General features: G+C 50.0%; 3 protein-coding genes across 8 annotated transcripts in view; 1 reads left to right on the forward strand and 2 right to left on the reverse strand.

The window, feature by feature from the left end:
• Positions 1–3,328, reverse strand: part of Glb1l (galactosidase beta 1 like) — an 11,660-nt gene extending 8,332 nt beyond the window's left edge. The window contains exons 1-5 of one of the 2 annotated variants that reach the window (XM_021157469.2): positions 3,311–3,328; positions 1,880–2,002; positions 1,557–1,723; positions 1,188–1,338; positions 837–897 (exon numbers count right to left, since the gene is read on the reverse strand). In XM_021157469.2, coding sequence (XP_021013128.1) covers positions 837–897; positions 1,188–1,338; positions 1,557–1,723; positions 1,880–1,939 — 439 coding nt within the window. In that variant the 5' untranslated portion in view covers positions 1,940–2,002; positions 3,311–3,328. Of the gene's footprint in view, positions 1–836; positions 898–1,187; positions 1,339–1,556; positions 1,724–1,879; positions 2,003–3,143 lie in introns of both variants that reach the window. The other variant, XM_021157460.2, reaches the window with a different exon arrangement.
• Positions 3,329–3,381: 53 nt separating this feature from the next.
• Stk16 (serine/threonine kinase 16) lies at positions 3,382–6,353 on the forward strand. 4 transcript variants are annotated; one of them, XM_021175941.1, is made up of 7 exons: positions 3,382–3,605; positions 3,792–3,966; positions 4,477–4,830; positions 4,979–5,099; positions 5,226–5,321; positions 5,684–5,805; positions 5,922–6,353. In XM_021175941.1, exons 2-7 carry the CDS (start codon positions 3,881–3,883, stop codon positions 6,058–6,060), a joined length of 918 nt encoding a protein of 305 aa, XP_021031600.1. In that variant the 5' UTR covers positions 3,382–3,605; positions 3,792–3,880; the 3' UTR covers positions 6,061–6,353. The 4 variants fall into 4 exon arrangements, with proteins under 4 accessions (XP_021031600.1, XP_021031604.1, XP_021031616.1 ...); XM_021175945.1 differs by having other exon boundaries at positions 3,382–3,577; XM_021175951.2 differs by lacking the exon at positions 3,382–3,605 and adding an exon at positions 3,619–3,711.
• A 729-nt stretch (positions 6,354–7,082) lies between these two features.
• Positions 7,083–11,913, reverse strand: Tuba4a (tubulin alpha 4a). Of its 2 annotated transcripts, none has more exons than XM_021175932.2 (4): positions 11,320–11,420; positions 9,333–9,555; positions 8,936–9,084; positions 7,083–8,706 (listed from the first exon to the last, which is right to left on the reverse strand). In XM_021175932.2, exons 1-4 carry the CDS (start codon positions 11,320–11,322, stop codon positions 7,735–7,737), a joined length of 1,347 nt encoding a protein of 448 aa, XP_021031591.1. In that variant the 5' UTR covers positions 11,323–11,420; the 3' UTR covers positions 7,083–7,734. The 2 variants fall into 2 exon arrangements, with proteins under 2 accessions (XP_021031591.1, XP_021031593.1); XM_021175934.2 differs by lacking the exon at positions 11,320–11,420 and adding an exon at positions 11,551–11,913 and having other exon boundaries at positions 7,663–8,706.
• Between the last annotated feature and the right edge of the window lie 5,372 nt (positions 11,914–17,285).

The following is a 17,285-nucleotide window of genomic DNA, read 5'->3' on the forward strand; positions in this document are numbered from 1 at the left end:
AAAAAAAAAAAAAAAAGAATCTCCATTCATTTCCTCACTCTTGCTGTCTTTAGCCCATTTGCATCCAGGCTGAAATAACATTAAAGCAAATCCAGTTGTGGCATATTTCTGGGGAAATTTCCCAGTGGTTTTCTACTATGGTTGGAATAATCACAAAACTCCATCACAGGACTGCAAGGGCCTCTTCCATTTGCATAATTACCTCAGTAGGAGTTCCCTGGCACAGTCCTGCCTCCCTGACTACTGCTCCAGCCATGCTGGTCTACTTGCCTCTATCTGCCATGTTTCTTCCCATCCATCCCAGGGATGGACCATTCAGCCACATTTTTCATACGATCAGTGCTTTCTCTTCCACAGAAGCCAACTAAAACATTACCTTCTCAGAGAGTCTCTTCTCACTACTCATTACCCTCAACACTTCTCATTATTAATTATTTCAACTCCTTATTCATATGGTTTTTGTACAATATAGTCACAGTATATGATCTTATTTATAGTTTTGAAAAACAACTGTCTCTATTTCTCACTCTCTTTTTTCCTTTAATGTGATACAAGGTCTCTAGTAGCCCAGGCTGGCTTCCAACTTCCTACATAGAGGAGGATGGTCTTGGACTCCTGATCCTCCCGTCTCCACCTTATAAGCTCTGAGATTATAGGTGTGCATCAGAGCCTCCTCTGCAACTTACACTACTGTACATTTTACTCTGCACAGGGACCAGGTCTCTGAGTTCCCAGTTTCTAGCATCCTGCCAGACATGAAGGAAAGAATAAATGTATGACCTCTAAGTGAGGGATGGCCTCTTGTTCAGGTATTCAAATCTGTTGTCTCAACTCACCAGGATCTGATGTTCTCAGATGAATATTAGGGTTTCGAAGCAACCAAGAGGGGAGACCTCCCTTAAGAAAAACATAAAGGCAACACATGAGCGGGCGGGGAGGTGGGGGGTGGGGCAGGAGGGGGTTGACACAGGCTATCTTCAGTCTTAAAGTCTCTACCTCCTAAAATCTGGGATTACAGGATAAGCCACCTCTTGAGCTACAGACAGGTTTTATCTACTGTAAAGTGGGAGGCAAGAATGGCGGGAGTTGAGTATAGGGCTGGAAATGGCCCCTAGAGTGTGGGCAGAAAGGAGTTGAAACCCACAGGAACTTCACCTTTGGTTCTGTCCTTCTCCCAACTAACTCACCATCTCCCACTCAGCACAGATGTAAGGTCCTGGTCTCAGAATAACCAACAGGTTCACTTTAGCTGCCTCATTCAGGAAGGCAATGAGGTCCCGGCTGCCATTAAAGTTATAGATCCCAGGCTCTGGCTCATGGTAGTTCCAAGGCACATAACTGAGAAAGGAAGATGTTAACAAGACCCAAAGGTTCCCTAGGAGACTCAGAACTTGCAGAGAAGCAGCTAGAAAGAGATTCTGAGCCATCCTTTCTCACCCTTGCCTGAGGAGTCCTGGAGCTTAAACCCTTTCAAACCCAAGTCAGTTTTCCTGGGGAACCCCATTCTAAGGAAGAGGAAACCTCGCTTCCACAAAACTCTCGCGAGCACTTCTTACAACTGCACAGCGTTGAGGCCGCTCAACTGCATCTTGAGAAGCCGGTCGGCCCACAGAACTCGCGGTACTCGAAAGTAGTGCAGGCTGCCAGAAACATAGCGGAAGGGGACCCCATCCAGGAGGAATCTGTCATGTTCCCGATCCACTACGAAGGAGCGAGCTTCTGCCTGCAAGGGCGAAAGCCTGGCTCAGCAGAGGTCCGGAGTAAGGATCAGTGTCTGCCAAGTTTAAAACTGGCCTTGTCGGTAGTTAACCATTTCTCCACTGAGGATCTGTTTTCCTCTCCCCACACCCAGGCAGACAGTCCGACCCTCTAGGTTTACCTGGGTCAGCAGCAGCAGGACCATAAGCCGCAGCAGCAGGGAAGGCAGGTCGGGTGGCATCTTCTGAGCTTACAAAGTTCTTCTATTCGGTGAGGGCTTTCCCACCAGTCACGTGTTGGATTCCTGGGAGGGAATCGGACTCAAGCAAAGGGGCGGAGACCACCTCAACTTTTCAGGCCGTTAACCCGGACTTTGCCTGTAGCCATTCACCGTTCACTAGTTTGTAAAATATTACTTCTCTCGAAGTGCTGAACCCGAATCAGTTCCATTAGCATCACCTGGGAGCTTGTTAGAAACGCAGAATCTCGGGTCCTACCCCAGACCTCTAGAATTAGAGTCTGTGCTTTAACAAGCCGGATCCTTTGCTAATCATGAAGATTTAAGACGCTCTGTCAGCCCTCCGAAAGTTCAGTTTAGAGCGTCTTAAATCTTCATGATTAGCAAAGGATCCGGCACATATCAGATTAAATCTATATGCACGGTAGCAGTAAGGTTAAAACTGATTCAGAAACAGTGGAAACCCTAGAAAATCTTCGCAGCGATCATGGCTGTGGAAAGGGGTTAAAAGGAGCCTGTCCTGGTCACTATCTTTTTTGGAGGTACACCCTTTTCCAATATATCCTGCCTGTCTAGGCAAGAGATGTGAAACAAACTGCATAGTTCATAGGCTTAGAAGTCTAATTTTCCACTTCTCCTGCCTTCACAGCCGTAGATCTGAAGATCAGCGTAGAAAATACTATTATTTCTGTTTATTGACACACATTTATATACGGCTATGTTTTAAAAATTGTACGAAAGACATCTCATTTAATTTTGAAACAACCCATGAGATAACTCTCATTCTCATCTTACACACGAGGAAAATGAAGGTTAGAAATAACAAGTAGCTGTCCAAAGTCACAACTAGTTCAGTAGAGCTGGGATTGGAACTAGTCAGTTTGGCCTTGTAACTCACGACATTTAGCCGTAGGTACTGTCTTACAGCTGGGAAAAGTGAGGATCTGAAAGACTAAATAACTTGCAGGAGGTCACACAGCTAGGAGACTGTTAGGACCAGGTTTAGAAACTGGCACTCTAGTTTAAGGACACAGACACAGACACTAGCCAAGACAGTGGAGTACAGGCTAGACCCCTGAAAGTGTTAAAGGGTCAGACCTCCTGGCATCTCAGGGTCAGCACCCGCCCTTCTCTGGTCCCTCCTCCAAGCTAGATTGTAGAAAGCCACTTTCTAACTCCAGCGCGCGGGAGCTATAAGGCCTCCTACCTCCGACATTGGGAGACAGAGGTCCTAGGGGCCTCAGGCAGAGCCCTGCTTTGCTCCCCTTTGGTACTAGTCCCTGCGTCTTGACCCTTACTGAGGGCCAAGTGGGAACCCTCGGCGAGATATAGAAACCAATCCACCCCAGGTCTAGCGGGGCCCCGGCCTCTCACTTCCGGGTCCCCACATCCTCTTGCCGCCTCTTGTTGCTAGGATACAGCGGGCCGTTACTTCGACGCGGACTGATGATGTCATCCTGGCTTCCGGTCCCTGGCCCCTCGCACAGTCTGGAGCCGGGTCGGTGTAGAGTTTGTAGTGGCAGACCCTCGGCTCGTTCCCGAGCGACGGAGGGTGGACTCGGCCAGAGGTGGGCTCGAGTTCCGCACCTCCTGCGCCGCCACCCCATGCCTGACGGGTGCGAGAGCTGGACCTGGCCGAAGGTGGGCCGGGGTTGAAAGAAGCGGCCTGGTAAGACGCAGCGTGGCCTGAGGCTTTGGGGTGCCAGAACTCAGCCTTTTTAGCGCTGGAGTCGCCAGGGCCAGTTTTCTTTAGACGTGAATATGGGTTCTCGGAGGTGAGCCTGAGCTCTCCTGGTTGGTACCTCCGTGGCTGTCTAGATTGTTCTTGACCCGCGACTTGCTGTTTCCATTCCAGCATGACCCGCCGGGACCCCACCCCATCGCCTGGAAGAGCCCACTCTCCCTGGAAGGAAGACCATCCCTGAAGAGGATGAGTGAGACGTTATGGGCCACGCACTGTGTGTCTGCTCCCGGGGAACTGTCATCATTGACAATAAGCGTTACCTCTTCGTCCAGAAATTGGGGGAGGGGTGAGTGTTTGGATGTCACTTAGCTAGACCCAGGTCGTTTAGGGACAGTGATAGAGTTGCAAGAGTGTTAGCCTTAGAGTCTACCCCACCTGACCGGTTAGCTGAACGGGTCAAGAAGTGGATTTTAGACTCTGGCCTCCTGGATCTACCTTGTGTGACCTTAAGTCAACTGTGGTTTCTTCTGCTTAAAAGGAGATGATTATAATGTCTCGCTGAGGGACTTGTGGAAACTCAGTGAGATAGTATATTCTTTAAAACATGTCACCCAGTGACTGACTCATGAGGACTTGAAATTAATTGAACATCTTATGCTCAGACCAAAACCTCAGTGATTTCTGTGCCCCTGCTCTTGGGAAACGCAGATTCTAATGTCTTGAAACTATATGAGAGCTACATCTTGGGAGGGTTTCTACTCAGTGTGAAAGGCACTCCTCCCTAAGGGAATTCCTCTGGGTTCGAGCTATGTGGGACATGACCATGGTCCTTCACTGTGACCCCTTTGGCCCACAGTGGGTTCAGCTATGTGGACCTAGTGGAGGGCTTGCATGATGGACACTTCTACGCCCTGAAGCGGATCCTGTGCCATGAGCAGCAAGACCAGGAAGAAGCCCAACGAGAGGCAGAGATGCATCGCCTCTTCCAGCATCCCAACATCCTTCGCCTCATGGCTTACTCTCTGAAAGAACGAGGTGCTAAGCATGAAGCCTGGCTGCTGCTGCCCTTCTTCAAGAAAGGTACACTGTGGAATGAGATAGAAAGGCTGAAGGACCAAGGCAGCTTCCTGACTGAAGACCAGATCCTGCTGTTGTTGCTGGGTATCTGCAGAGGCCTTGAGGCCATTNATGCCAAAGGTTATGCACACAGGTCAGTGGGTGGGCCCTATGCACTTGATGAAGCCAGGGGGAAGCGCAGTGCCAAGAGAATTGGGGTTTCTCTGCACTTTCCATGGTGCTCCCTGGGATACCAGCTTCCCTGCCCAGGGCGCCTTTGGGTCATTTTCACTTCCCTCCAGGGACCTGAAGCCCACCAATATTTTGCTTGATGATGAGGGGCAGCCAGTTTTAATGGACTTGGGTTCTATGAATCAAGCATGCATTCAAGTGGAGGGCTCTCGCCAGGCACTAGCTCTTCAGGTAAGAGAGTCTCCTGGTTTCTTTGGCCATCTCCTCCCCATCCCCAGATCATTCTGATGCATGCACCAATTTGGTCACATGATATAGCTTGTGCTCCACTTTTGAGCTCTGGGGACACTGTTCCAGGACTGGGCAGCTCAGCGGTGCACCATCTCCTACCGGGCACCTGAACTTTTTTCTGTGCAAAGCCACTGTGTCATCGATGAGCGGACTGATGTCTGGGTGAGGAGCTTGTGGGTGGGAACCTGGGTGGGGAAGGGTGTGGCTTTGTAACTCTTGGAGTACAGGGAAGAAGACCTTTGGTTTCTGTTGCATGGAACCCTAGAACCACAGGATGTCTCCACAACCGTTCACTTCCTTCCTGAGAACCATCACTGATACTGTTCTCAGGAAGCCGTGCAATCATTGTGGCTGAATTGCTAGAGGCACTAGCTAAGCAGGGGCCACGGAGGCCTCCCTCCTGCTCACATGGTTCCTCTGGGTGAGGTTGGCATATATTTAGCTTACATGGTCTTCTTTTACCATAGCAATAAGGAGATAGATGACATTTTTCACCTTCCAGGAACTAACCAAATTATGTTCAGTCCCTAGGCTGTGTGCTTTATGCCATGATGTTTGGGGAAGGCCCTTACGATATGGTGTTCCAGAAGGGTGACAGTGTGGCCCTTGCTGTGCAGAATGAACTCAGCATTCCACAAAGCCCCAGGTGAGCAGGAAGAAGAGAGGGATGCCAAGCATTGTAGACTCTTGCTTAGATTTGGCCAATTTGGAATCTTAGCAGTTCTAGGTGGCCTCCAGTCCTCTGCCTTCCCCCTCCCACAGGCATTCTTCAGCATTGCGACAGCTATTGTCTTCTATGATGACTGTGGACCCCCAGCAGCGGCCTCACATCCCTGTCCTCCTCAGTCAGTTGGAGGCATTGCAGCCACCAGCTCCTGGCCAGCACACCACCCAAATCTGATCAAATCAGTGGACATATTATTGGGAAGATGACCTTGAAGTGGCTCTCATCCCTCATTGGAACTCCNTCCATTCTTCCAGGATGGCTCTCACAGCTAGTGGCAAGGATGGTGGGTCCTTGTATATTNTACTTTCTTACCCCAATACCTGGGCAAGGAACCTAGGGTGAGTTGGGGGAAAATGAAACAGAAAATATGGCTCAAAGCTGGGCTGCTGGGTGCACAGCTTGTTCTGTTTCCAGATCTGGGAGCAGGAGAATACATAAAAAGGAGAATAAAGTGAAATCAGACTGTGTATATTTTAGGTCAATGTGTCTGGAGGGAAAGAATGAACTCTCTGCTTGCTATTTCCAAGGGAATCTCTGGCAAGAAGTACTGGTATGGTGTCTTGAGGTAGATCTACTTCTTGAGTTCTGGCAGCAGGCAGGTCTTTTAAGCTGGCTTAGTCAAAACCAGAGAGCCTCAAGCTTGAGCTGGTTTCTGTCTGTGCCAAGAAGTGGGACCAGGGTCCCCTTGAAAGCACACTCAACCAGTTCTGTCATTCATTCCCAGGGTGGGTAGCTTAGAACAGCCCAGCTCGGCAGGTTTGCCAAGTCCATGTGACCTCTGGGTGGAAGCACACCGGGTCTTTTCCCTTCTTCAGCAGAGGACAAAGGGAGTGGAGCTGGCAGCCATTTTTTTCCAGTCTCCCTGACTATTCTAGCTCACACATGGTTAATAATTGATGAGGCTGGTGGCCTGTGGCAGTACCCAGCAGCCACTTCTGCCCTATTTGCTGAGTAAACAGGCACTTGCCTTAGCTGGGTTTCAAACTTTCCTCAGGGAAGGGCACTGCTTCCCTGAGTCACCAGGGAGGGGAGACAAGGGCAGGGACAGTGCTCCTGTTCTGGAGATTCCACCCCTACATGCTGACGTCAACATGAGTCCTAGGGTGCCTATTAGTGAAGTATAATTTATCCCTAGGGTCCAGGCAGGAGGCTTCTACCCCGAGCAGAGGCTGAAGCCAAAAGAAAGCACAAACAGAGGGGAGACGACCTGACTTTTAATAGCATGGCTCCAGCCCCAGAAAGCAAGATAGACAGCAAGCTATGCAAAGCTGCCAGAGGTGCTGTGGCACAAGCAACTAGATTGCCCTTGTTCCTGCCCATCCCCCAAGTGTGTGAGGTGGCTGTATGCCCAGGAACTTTGGGCCCGCTCAGCCCCCATTCCCAAATCCTCAGTGTTCAATGACGCCTGGGCCAAGCCTTGCTTCTAGAGCTGTTGAGTGAAGCAGCAGCAAGAAGAATAAAGTAGTCCAACCATCCAACACAGACTATCAGACATTTCAGAAAGTGAAGACTTGTATCTTGCAATAGCTTGTAGCTAAACAGACAGGTCCAGGGTTTGCTCCTTGTTTCTTTCCTATTCTGCGAGTCCTTAGGACCTTACATTGAAGTCCTTGGGTTCCTGCTTTCTGGGGCTCAATGTGGGGCCCCCTTGGCAAGTCTCACTGTCAGCCATGTGAAGGTAAAATTAAAAGGTCACAAGCGGCCAATAGCGGGAGGTAGCAGCCAAAGCAGAAAGGGGGACAAGCAGAGGCTCAAGCAGTTACAAAGGGGACAAGAAACCATGCAAGGAGACTGTTTATTTCGAAAGGATTTTGCAATAAACACAGTGAACAGGCTCCAAGTAGCGGTCTACTCTTCTCCCTCGTCCTCGTCCTCATAGGAGTCGATGCCTACTTCCTCATAATCTTTTTCCAGGGCAGCCATATCCTCTCGAGCCTCAGAGAACTCCCCCTCCTCCATTCCCTCACCCACATACCAGTGTACAAAAGNCCTCTTGGCATACATCAAGTCAAACTTGTGGTCCAGACGGGCCCAGGCTTCAGCAATGGCGGTTGTGTTGCTCAGCATGCACACAGCACGCTGCACCTTGGCCAGGTCACCCCCAGGCACCACAGTGGGTGGCTGGTAGTTGATGCCAACCTTGAAGCCTGTGGGGCACCAGTCCACAAACTGGATGCTGCGCTTCGTCTTGATGGCAGCTATGGCAGCATTCACATCCTTGGGCACCACATCTCCACGGTACAGCAGGCAGCAGGCCATGTACTTGCCGTGCCGAGGGTCACATTTCACCATCTGGTTGGCAGGCTCAAAACAGGCATTGGTGATCTCTGCCACTGACAGCTGCTCATGGTAGGCCTTCTCTGCAGAAATGACTGGTGCATAGGTAGCCAAGGGGAAGTGGATACGAGGGTAGGGCACCAGGTTGGTCTGGAACTCTGTCAGGTCCACATTGAGGGCCCCATCAAAGCGCAAGGAAGCTGTGATGGAGGAGACAATTTGGCTGATAAGGCGGTTGAGGTTGGTATAGGTTGGGCGCTCAATATCTAGGTTACGGCGGCAGATATCATAAATGGCTTCGTTGTCCACCATGAAGGCACAGTCTGAGTGTTCCAGGGTGGTATGGGTGGTCAGGATGGAGTTGTAGGGCTCCACTACAGCCGTGGACACTTGGGGGGCTGGGTAGATGGAGAATTCCAGCTTGGACTTTTTGCCATAGTCAACAGAAAGCCGCTCCATCAGCAGAGAGGTGAAGCCAGAGCCGGTGCCCCCTCCAAAGCTGTGGAATACTAGGAAGCCCTGAAGTCCTGTGCACTGATCAGACTGAAAGGCAAGGAAGAAAGAGCAATATAGGTAGGGGAAAGGCCTGAGGAATTTTCTAGTTTTGTAAGGTCTAAAGTATCTCAGATGTTAGGACAAAGACTGAATGTTCCCTAACAGCATCAATTTCTGAGACACAACTAGTGATCATCCTAGAAATGGATCTGAAAAAAATACTTTTCCTGAGCACAGAGTCCAAAGCTCCCTCCTCCCTGCCAGGCTGTAGTCTTACCAGCTTGCGGATCCGGTCCAGCACTGGGTCGATGATCTCCTTGCCAATGGTGTAGTGACCACGGGCATAGTTGTTGGCCGCATCTTCTTTTCCAGTGATAAGCTGCTCTGGGTGGAAGAGCTGGCGGTATGGGCCATTTCGGATCTCATCTGAAAGACCATATATCACATTGCTAGGGCAAAAACCACCTGACTCTGCTCCTTCCCCCTCTCCACCCACTGAGCGGCAGCTGAAGCCAGATAGATAAAAGAGCTAGCTCATCCTTCTGCCAACATCCTGGGGTCAGCATCCATCTTCAGCTTCAAATAAACCAAGAGGCTTCAAAGATCACAAAAACCCAGCCAAGACATTCTTCAAGAGACACTCCACCTTCCTCAAAAGGGAACTCCCCCCTCACCGATTACAGTAGGCTCCAGGTCCACAAAGACTGCCCGAGGCACATGTTTTCCAGCTCCAGTTTCACAGAAGAAGGTGGTGAAGGAGTCGTCCCCTCCACCAATGGTCTTATCGCTGGGCATCTGCCCATCAGGCTGAATCCCATGTTCCAGACAGTAGAGCTCCCAGCAGGCATTGCCCATCTGGACACCTGCCTGCCCCACATGGACTGAAATGCACTCGCGCTGAGGGATACAGAGAAGGTCACAGCATAAGTCCCTACCCACAACTACCCACTTCATTCGGTTCTTTCCCACCCTTTTGCCTATTAGCTGAGATTACTCAGTTGGTAAAAGTATGGTAAGGTTGGGCTCACGGTGGTCAGAAGCAGCTGGCAGCCTCTCCAGTCTCCTCAGCACAGGGCTCCCCAGATTGGAGGCAGCCAGCAGGGCAGACCAACCCCTTAGCCTACTTCTCAGTAGAGAATTTACCAAGTGAGAGCTGTATAATCCTGTTACATCCACAGAGAGGACAGAGAGGACATGCACACCTGACAGGCAGGGCTTCAGCAATTATAATAAGGGTGCGGGGAGAGAAAGACACCGAGAGGGATAGACACCGACACCGAGAGACAGACTTTCCAGTTGCTTCCAGATCGTGCAGCGTCTAGAAATATGTTTTATAGTTTATAGCCAGCAGCTTCCTCCCTGGTTAATCTTTGCCTTGAAGATTAACTAAAAATTCTCACAACCCTCTCCCCTTCTTCCTGTGGGCAAAGAGGTGTCTCAACCTTCCATCTGGTATCAACTGACCATTCTGGCCTTCAGGATGCTAGAACCTCCACTTTTAAGTTCCATCTGGCCCTGAGGGATCAATCCCATCTGGCTCCTCTCCCCACCTCCACCCTCACACTCTGCGTTGCTTCACCACCTCCATCCTCGCCTCAGCCCGCATGGAAATAGCAGCGATAATACGGGTAAACGCTGACGGCAGGGGCAGGCAATACAGGTATACATACTGGAGCCCTGGCAACTTAAGGCTCCATCTAGGTGGTCCATAATTTAACCCCTGCAACGCCCAGGTCTGTAGAACCTGTGCGCCTCCCTTTTCACAACCAAATGACGCGTGGGGGCGGGGTGGGGCACGACAATTTCTAAATACCCAGAAAAGGAAGTGGAACCTGCTAGGAGGCCCTTGAGGAAACCCGCCTTGCTGCACAAGCCAGGGGAACGCCATCTGTACCTGGGCCTTACGTCTGCTCTCCCACTGGAGTCTTTCCAGTTACTTCCCAGTTGAAAGCTCGGGTTGGATTTCTGCCCCCGCTCCGGGCTATAAATACAACCCCCTTCATACACCTCTCTCCCTTCCCCCGCCACCTGGCCGAGGCCGGGGCTGTCGATCAGCGCCAGCTGTCTCTGCCTGTTCTCCGAGCACCCGCGAGCACCCGCACTCGGGTAGGAGGGGCCCGCTGGCCTCCCGAGACCGAACCCCATTCCCGCCACCCCTCCTGGCTCAGGAGGGGGTGCTGAGTCATGTAGGGGGGGGTGTAGATGGGAAGGAGGCACACGGAGGAAGACGGGGTGCGGTACCAAGTAACCCCTTAAACCAACCGGCGCCAAGCACGTGTTCGGTCAGTTCCAGGGACTCACTCAGGGGGTATGGGTGGTGGGGGGCAGCTGAGCAGGTCTTCTGCTGCCCGAGGAGAGCACTGGGTGCAGAACCTCGTGACTCCCCTCAGGAGGGTTGGAACACAGACGCTTGGTAGGGCAGGAGGACACCTTACAGAAGGGCTCCTCTCTGCTAGTGAAACACCCACCCTCCCTCAGTCCCCAGCTTCTGAAGGTGGACAACACACTAGGCCAAAGTCACCAGGAGAGGTGGGGGAAGTGCAAAACTCTTACATCTCCTGGAAACTCGGAATGCTAAGGAAAGGGTCCTCAGCATCTCTAGAGGAAGGTTTCCACAGAGGAGAGATAGGACCGGAGAGATCCCGGCGGGGCCTCACTCACCATGATGAGTTTGGGCTGTTCGTCTCACGTAGAGTCGGGGTCACGGGTCTCGGTGAGATCTGCGGAGCTGCAGTGCCGCACCACTCTTATAGGCAGGAGGCGGGACCTGCGCGCTCAGCCCGCCCACCATGGGGCGGGGTGGTCTAAAGACTACATCCCGGTCAGGGTAGGTGGCCACCAGGAGTGAAACCTAGGCGTATTCCCTCCCCTTGCTGCTCCGGATTCTCTCACCTGTCGAGTTTGGCTTAGAAGCAGCGGCCCATATTCGTTCCTAGTTTTGAGCCGATGTCCGGGATTCCGAAGGTCCGAAGCAGAGACGCAGGGTGCGGTGACGGAGCGTGTCTCGAATGCACCTGCGTCGTGTAGATGCTCATGGTGCAGGTATTCCGACTTAGGGCGGATGAAGCTCAAGCGATCCTTCAAAAGCGGCTGTCCCCGGCCTTCTCCGCTGTCCTCCCAGCGTCGCCTCCCGGGCTCGGGCGGGTTGGGCAGCTGGGACTGGTCGCCCGAGACCCCCTTACAGCAGACCGCCGCCTGCTGGTCCCCGGCCGAGTTGGTAGGCTTTCGCCCACACCTGTGGGAGGCCGAGGACCTAGAACTACAGAGCCTGAGCCCCAGGGTGCCGATCCCGCAGACTATCCCTCAAAGCCGAGCGGCACAGCCAATCTGTGAGGGCCGACGCGAGAATCTGCCACCTTTCACCCGCCAGGCCACTCGCTGGTCAGAGGCTCCGTCATTAGCGCCGTCACTATTAGTTAGCTCCCGCCACGACCTGCTGCGGTGGAGCACAGAACCTGGAGCCCCTAGAACAGCATCCGGTCGGCCCTATGCAACCTTGGGCAAGTGACTTAGTGTCACTGAGTTCTTGGCTTGTACAGTAGAAGAGATACCTCCTTTCTACGTTTTATTTCCATTTCGTACTAGGACAGGCCTTTCTAAAAACTATTTCTGCTTTCTCAGACATACATCACCCCCACCGGAAAAAAAAATCCCTCAGGAGGAGCCCAGGTGCTAGTTTTCATGGCCATAAAAATTCTGACTCCCAGGGTAGTCATCACTTGACAAAGATTTCACCAGCATGGGCTCCCATTCTCTTCTTAGGGACAGAGCTGTCTGTCAGCATAACACAAGGCCGAAATCTATACAGGATGGCAGACGTTCTATCAACAAAGTAGCTAGTGGCATTTGACTTAAGAGAAGTCATAGAAAAGAATACAATATATTTCACCAGATCTCTCTAGTCCTTGACATCTGGTTAGGAGAATTTCGTTGGGAGAGACTGAGTGTGTAGTTCAGTTGGTAGCATGCTGTCATTTGTGAAGTTCTGGGTTTGATCCCTAGCACCATGGTTGGGAGAGGGTCTCCTCTGTAAAAAGAAAATGGACAAGGACGTTTGGTTAAGCCGCTTACAATCATGGGTCATGGTCTGTGCAAAGGAATGAGTTTTGATGATCACAGGACACAGTGGCCACTCTGAAGACCTCATTTCCTATGAACCCACACAGCACAAGGGATAGAAAAGATCTGAACAATTAGGCAAAACTCTAAGCCTGTTTGGCCTTCAGATTCAGATCTTTGTAAAACGGACAGGCACAGGATTGTGTACACAGCTAGCAGAGCAAGGTATAAGGAGCCACTGGAGACTCCACAGCTTCCACTCACACTTAGTATATGCACAGCACACCTGTATGTGCTGCAGAGTTTATGAACCAAGGCAAGGGCTGTGCTGCGTCCTTCTTTGGGTCCCTGGTTTTTAGTATGGTACTTAGGACATTTGATAAGCATGTATGCATTCAATGAACTGTTGTACTTCAGAGATGGGGCCCTCAGGGAGTTGCAATTGAGCAGCTGATAGACCAAAGTCCCTCTCCGAAATGTTTTATTCTGCTAGGGGGTACGGCGTAGTGGTAGAGAGCTTGCTAGGTGTGTACAAGGCCCTGTGTTCAGACCCTAGAACTGCAAAGAGCAAACCAACAGAAGAAGAAAGGTTTTGTTTGGATCTTCGTGGTGTTTGGCATAGGAAAAGATCAAGGACTTTGGGGTTGAGGTACCCTCCAAGTCACCTCCATGTCAGAAGAGTCCCTAGGACTCGGGATTTTCACCAGTTTGTGTTCCTGGCTATGGTTGATTGCAGTTATATAGTAATGATGGACAGCTGGGTCCAAAGGGGGGAGGATCCAGGCAGGGTCTCTGGAAGTTTATGCCATTTAATCCCCATCAGGGTTCACAGGAAGCATGCTCTTCCTTTAAGCATCAGAACATTTCCCTGCAGTCTGTCTGTCCATGAGCGGGGAGCCAAAGAAGACCCAAGTGAGCATAGAGGGGGGTGAATGGCGCCCTGAGCTAATGTGTATTTTTGACATGGGTTCAGCCGTGTCAGGGACCAACACCGCAGACCCATGGGAGAACACCAAAGCTTTCTTTGGTCAGGCTAGAAATAGCAAAGCCTTCCTCTGATCCAGGCATGAATGATGATGAATCATAGGCCAAACTAGCAACCATAGCTTCCCCGGATGTGTACAGCCTGAGCCTGCTCCCCTACAGAGCCTAACCACTCTGCCTATGCTGGACATAATAAAAGCACTCAGGTTCTAGTTCTTTCTGTAGTCAGTATCCGTCACAATGCTCGTGGTCAACCTGTGTTGTGGATAGCCCTGGGGCTAATTATATTTGATGGTAATTCCGTTCTCCTATGAGTGGCTGAGAACATGGAATGAGTCAGCACTCAGTGACTTCCTGTAAACCTGCTTCCCACCTTAATTTGTAAAATAAAGGAGAGCTGATGATTGGGCAGATAAAAGAAGGTGGAGAGAGAAGAAGGAGAAATTGGAAGAGGGAGAGGACACTGAAGAGGAGGAGGAAGAATAAGAAAAGCGGAGAAGCACATGGCCTAGAGAAACCGCAAGTTCTAAGGGGTCTCATAGATGTGGAAGATGGTAGTGTAGTGGTAGATCTGCCCAATCCAGGCGCACAGCATGGATTCATATTAATTGAGTTGTGTTTTCATTGCCAGGGCATATTTGGGAGAGATTCACCGCAACACACCTGATTTTCTGTTCCTGTGTGTGTGTGTGTGTGTGTGTGTCTGTCTGTCTGTCTGTCTGTCTTCATTCACTCGACTGGGTCAGATTTCCAGACCTAAGTCTCGGGGACACAGAACCCATGAAAACCCACTGGAGATTTTCTTGGAGGCTTGTGTAAGCACCTCCACCTAGCATTTCCCAACATCTCTGAAGGATAGTGGAAAGTGAGTATTGGCACAAACCATATTGCTTACACAGTCTGTGGACAGTGATCCTTCTGTATCCACTCAGTGTTCGCTGAGAACATTGAGAACTAGAGGCCCAGGTGCCAGGTGGAGGTCAGCCGTACAAACAGGCCTGTCTGAGATAGTTGGTCACCTTGGGCTCCTCTGCTCTCTTCTGCAGGCGTATGAAATCTCAGGCATCAAATCTACCCTAGTACTGGGAGTTCTTTCTAGGCCTATGTTCCCATATAACAGAATAGGTAGGCAGAATAATGCCATGGTCCCCATATCCACTTTCTAACCCCTGTGACTATGCTACTTAATGACTGATGACTTATTATTATTGTTGTTGTTATTGTTATTGTTAATTGAGATGGGGTCTCCTTGTATAACCCAGACTGGCCTTGAGCTCATGGTCTTCCTGCCTTAGCCTCCCAAGTGTGCACCAGCACAGTCAGCTGGGGTTTTCATGGTGTAGTATATCTACTCTGAGATTGTTGAATGTTCGTTGCATAAGAACTGTAATTTTTCTGGGGGGTTACAGAAAGAACTACATTGCACGCTCACACAGTAGTGAAGGGAAAAACCGTGCATGCCCCTCCCCCAACCCCTTCTCTATCTATCTATCTCTTTTTGTCTCTTTTTGTGAGACAGGATGTCTGGGGTTACAGGTGTATGCCAACGTACCTGGCCTTCCTTCCTACTCTTTTATTAGAATTGGTTTTGGCTGCAAATATGGAGTCCATGTGTAGTCGTGGTTTAAACAATGAGGATATTCATTACCCCATTAGAAGTCAGCGTAGGGCTGATGGCACCGATAACTCCAGTATTTCCAGCTTTCTCCTCTGGCATCGGTAGGCTGATGACGTCTTCCCTCAGGATCACAAAACGGCTGCCTCAGTGTCATGGCTTCACATGACGCTGTATTAAGGCAGGGAAAGAGAAAGATTTCTTATATCTCTTTTCATCTGAGAGAAAAATCTTTCCCCAAAGCAAACCCCCTGCAAGAAATGGAAAAGGAAGGGATGGGGAGAGACACTTTAGCAGACATCTTTATGTCTTAACAGGCCATTCCACAGCTAACTTCTGAGAGGAAGGAAAGATCTAGACTCACCCGGGTCTGAACAGTTGGACAGGTGAATACTTAAAGAGAAGCTGGCCAAGGAGCTGGGATAGGGCAGGCATAGCTGTTTGGGAGGGCTGCGGTACCCTGCCATAGTGGGAGGTATTCTCACTTCCTCCTGCTTCACCCTTAGTCCAAGCCTCGGTTACTCCCACCCCCAATGCCTGAAAAGTCACCTCCCAGCAGGGCTGTGGTCTACTTTGACTCCCGATAGCATGATCTCCACACGGCTCTGATCTCTGCCCCCAGAACACAAACATGCTGGCCTCTGTGCCTAAAACATTAAGCCTTTGAGGTTTTTCTTGCTCTGGGAGTTCATCTTGCTCTAGTCTTTCCCTCCCACCTTCCTTTTCTTTGAACACACTAGGCTTGTTACTGTCTAGCAAGTCTTGCTTGCTGTTCTTTTAAGAGCAGCCTTTCCAGGTTTTGCTGTAGCCAATGCTTGATTGTATTATTATTATTATTATTATTATTATTATTATTATTATTATTAGACAGAGTTCTACTATGTAGCTTTGGCTGACCTGGAATTTACTATGTAGAATGTATGCCAGACTGGCCTTGATCTCCCTGAGGCCAACCTTGCCTTTGCCTTCCATGTGTTGGTATTAAAGGCATGTACCAGCACACTTGGTTGTAATTCCGTCTTCTTAGAGAACTATTCCTTCTTCAACCCCAAGTAGTAGCCTTTCAGGTAACTTGTGTGCTTTATATTTATCATCATCATCATCACCACCACCACCACCATCATCACCACCACCATCATCGTGAGTGGTGTGTGACTGTAGGTGCACATGGTGCGTCTGGAGGGGTCACGGGACAACTTTCAGGGGTTGCTTTTCGCCTTCCACCATAGGATCTGGGGGTCAAACTCAGGTCATCAGGTTTGTTCTGCAAGCACCTTTATCTGCTGAGCCATCTGGTTGGCCCTTTGAGTTTTATGCTTGTTTACTTAGTCTGTCTTCCCCAAGGAAGAGCATACAAACTCCTTAAAAGACTTCTTGTCTGCTACTGTACCCCTAGTACAGAATTTTTGCCAGTATTTTCACGTGTAATGACTATCCAATCATACTTGTTAAAGGAATGAACAATACTGACTGTCTCTTATTTTATAACTTAGATAGTATCATATGCTTAAAACAAATTCAGTCTCTGGCCAAGCATGGTGGCACACACCTGTAATCCCACACTGGGGAGGCTGAGGTAGGATAGGGAATTTGAGGTCAACTTTGGTTACATAGCGAATTCTAGGACAGCTTTGTGTAACACACAGCAAGAAAGACCCCCATCTCAACACAAAGCAAAAGAACGACCCCTCAGCATCTTTAAACTGTTTTGCCTTATACCCACCTAACATTTGGATAGTAGAGTTGGTGATGAGTAGGCCAATTTTAGATATCTAGTTTAAGAGATACACAGGTGAGATTTGGGCCTTGAAGGACTTCTTACTTCATGGGGATCTATCTGGTTAATAATTCCTAAAGTCTCTGGCTTCTCTGCAGACCAATTCAGCATGAGGTTTCTCTCACCAATCTTAAGTATTTTCATAACCCATGTATCCTTTCTTTGCCAATTAGACCAGAAAAAAAAAAAAAA

The sequence above is a fragment of the Mus caroli genome, chromosome 1, assembly GCF_900094665.2.
Source record: "Mus caroli chromosome 1, CAROLI_EIJ_v1.1, whole genome shotgun sequence".
NCBI lineage: Eukaryota > Metazoa > Chordata > Mammalia > Rodentia > Muridae > Mus > Mus caroli.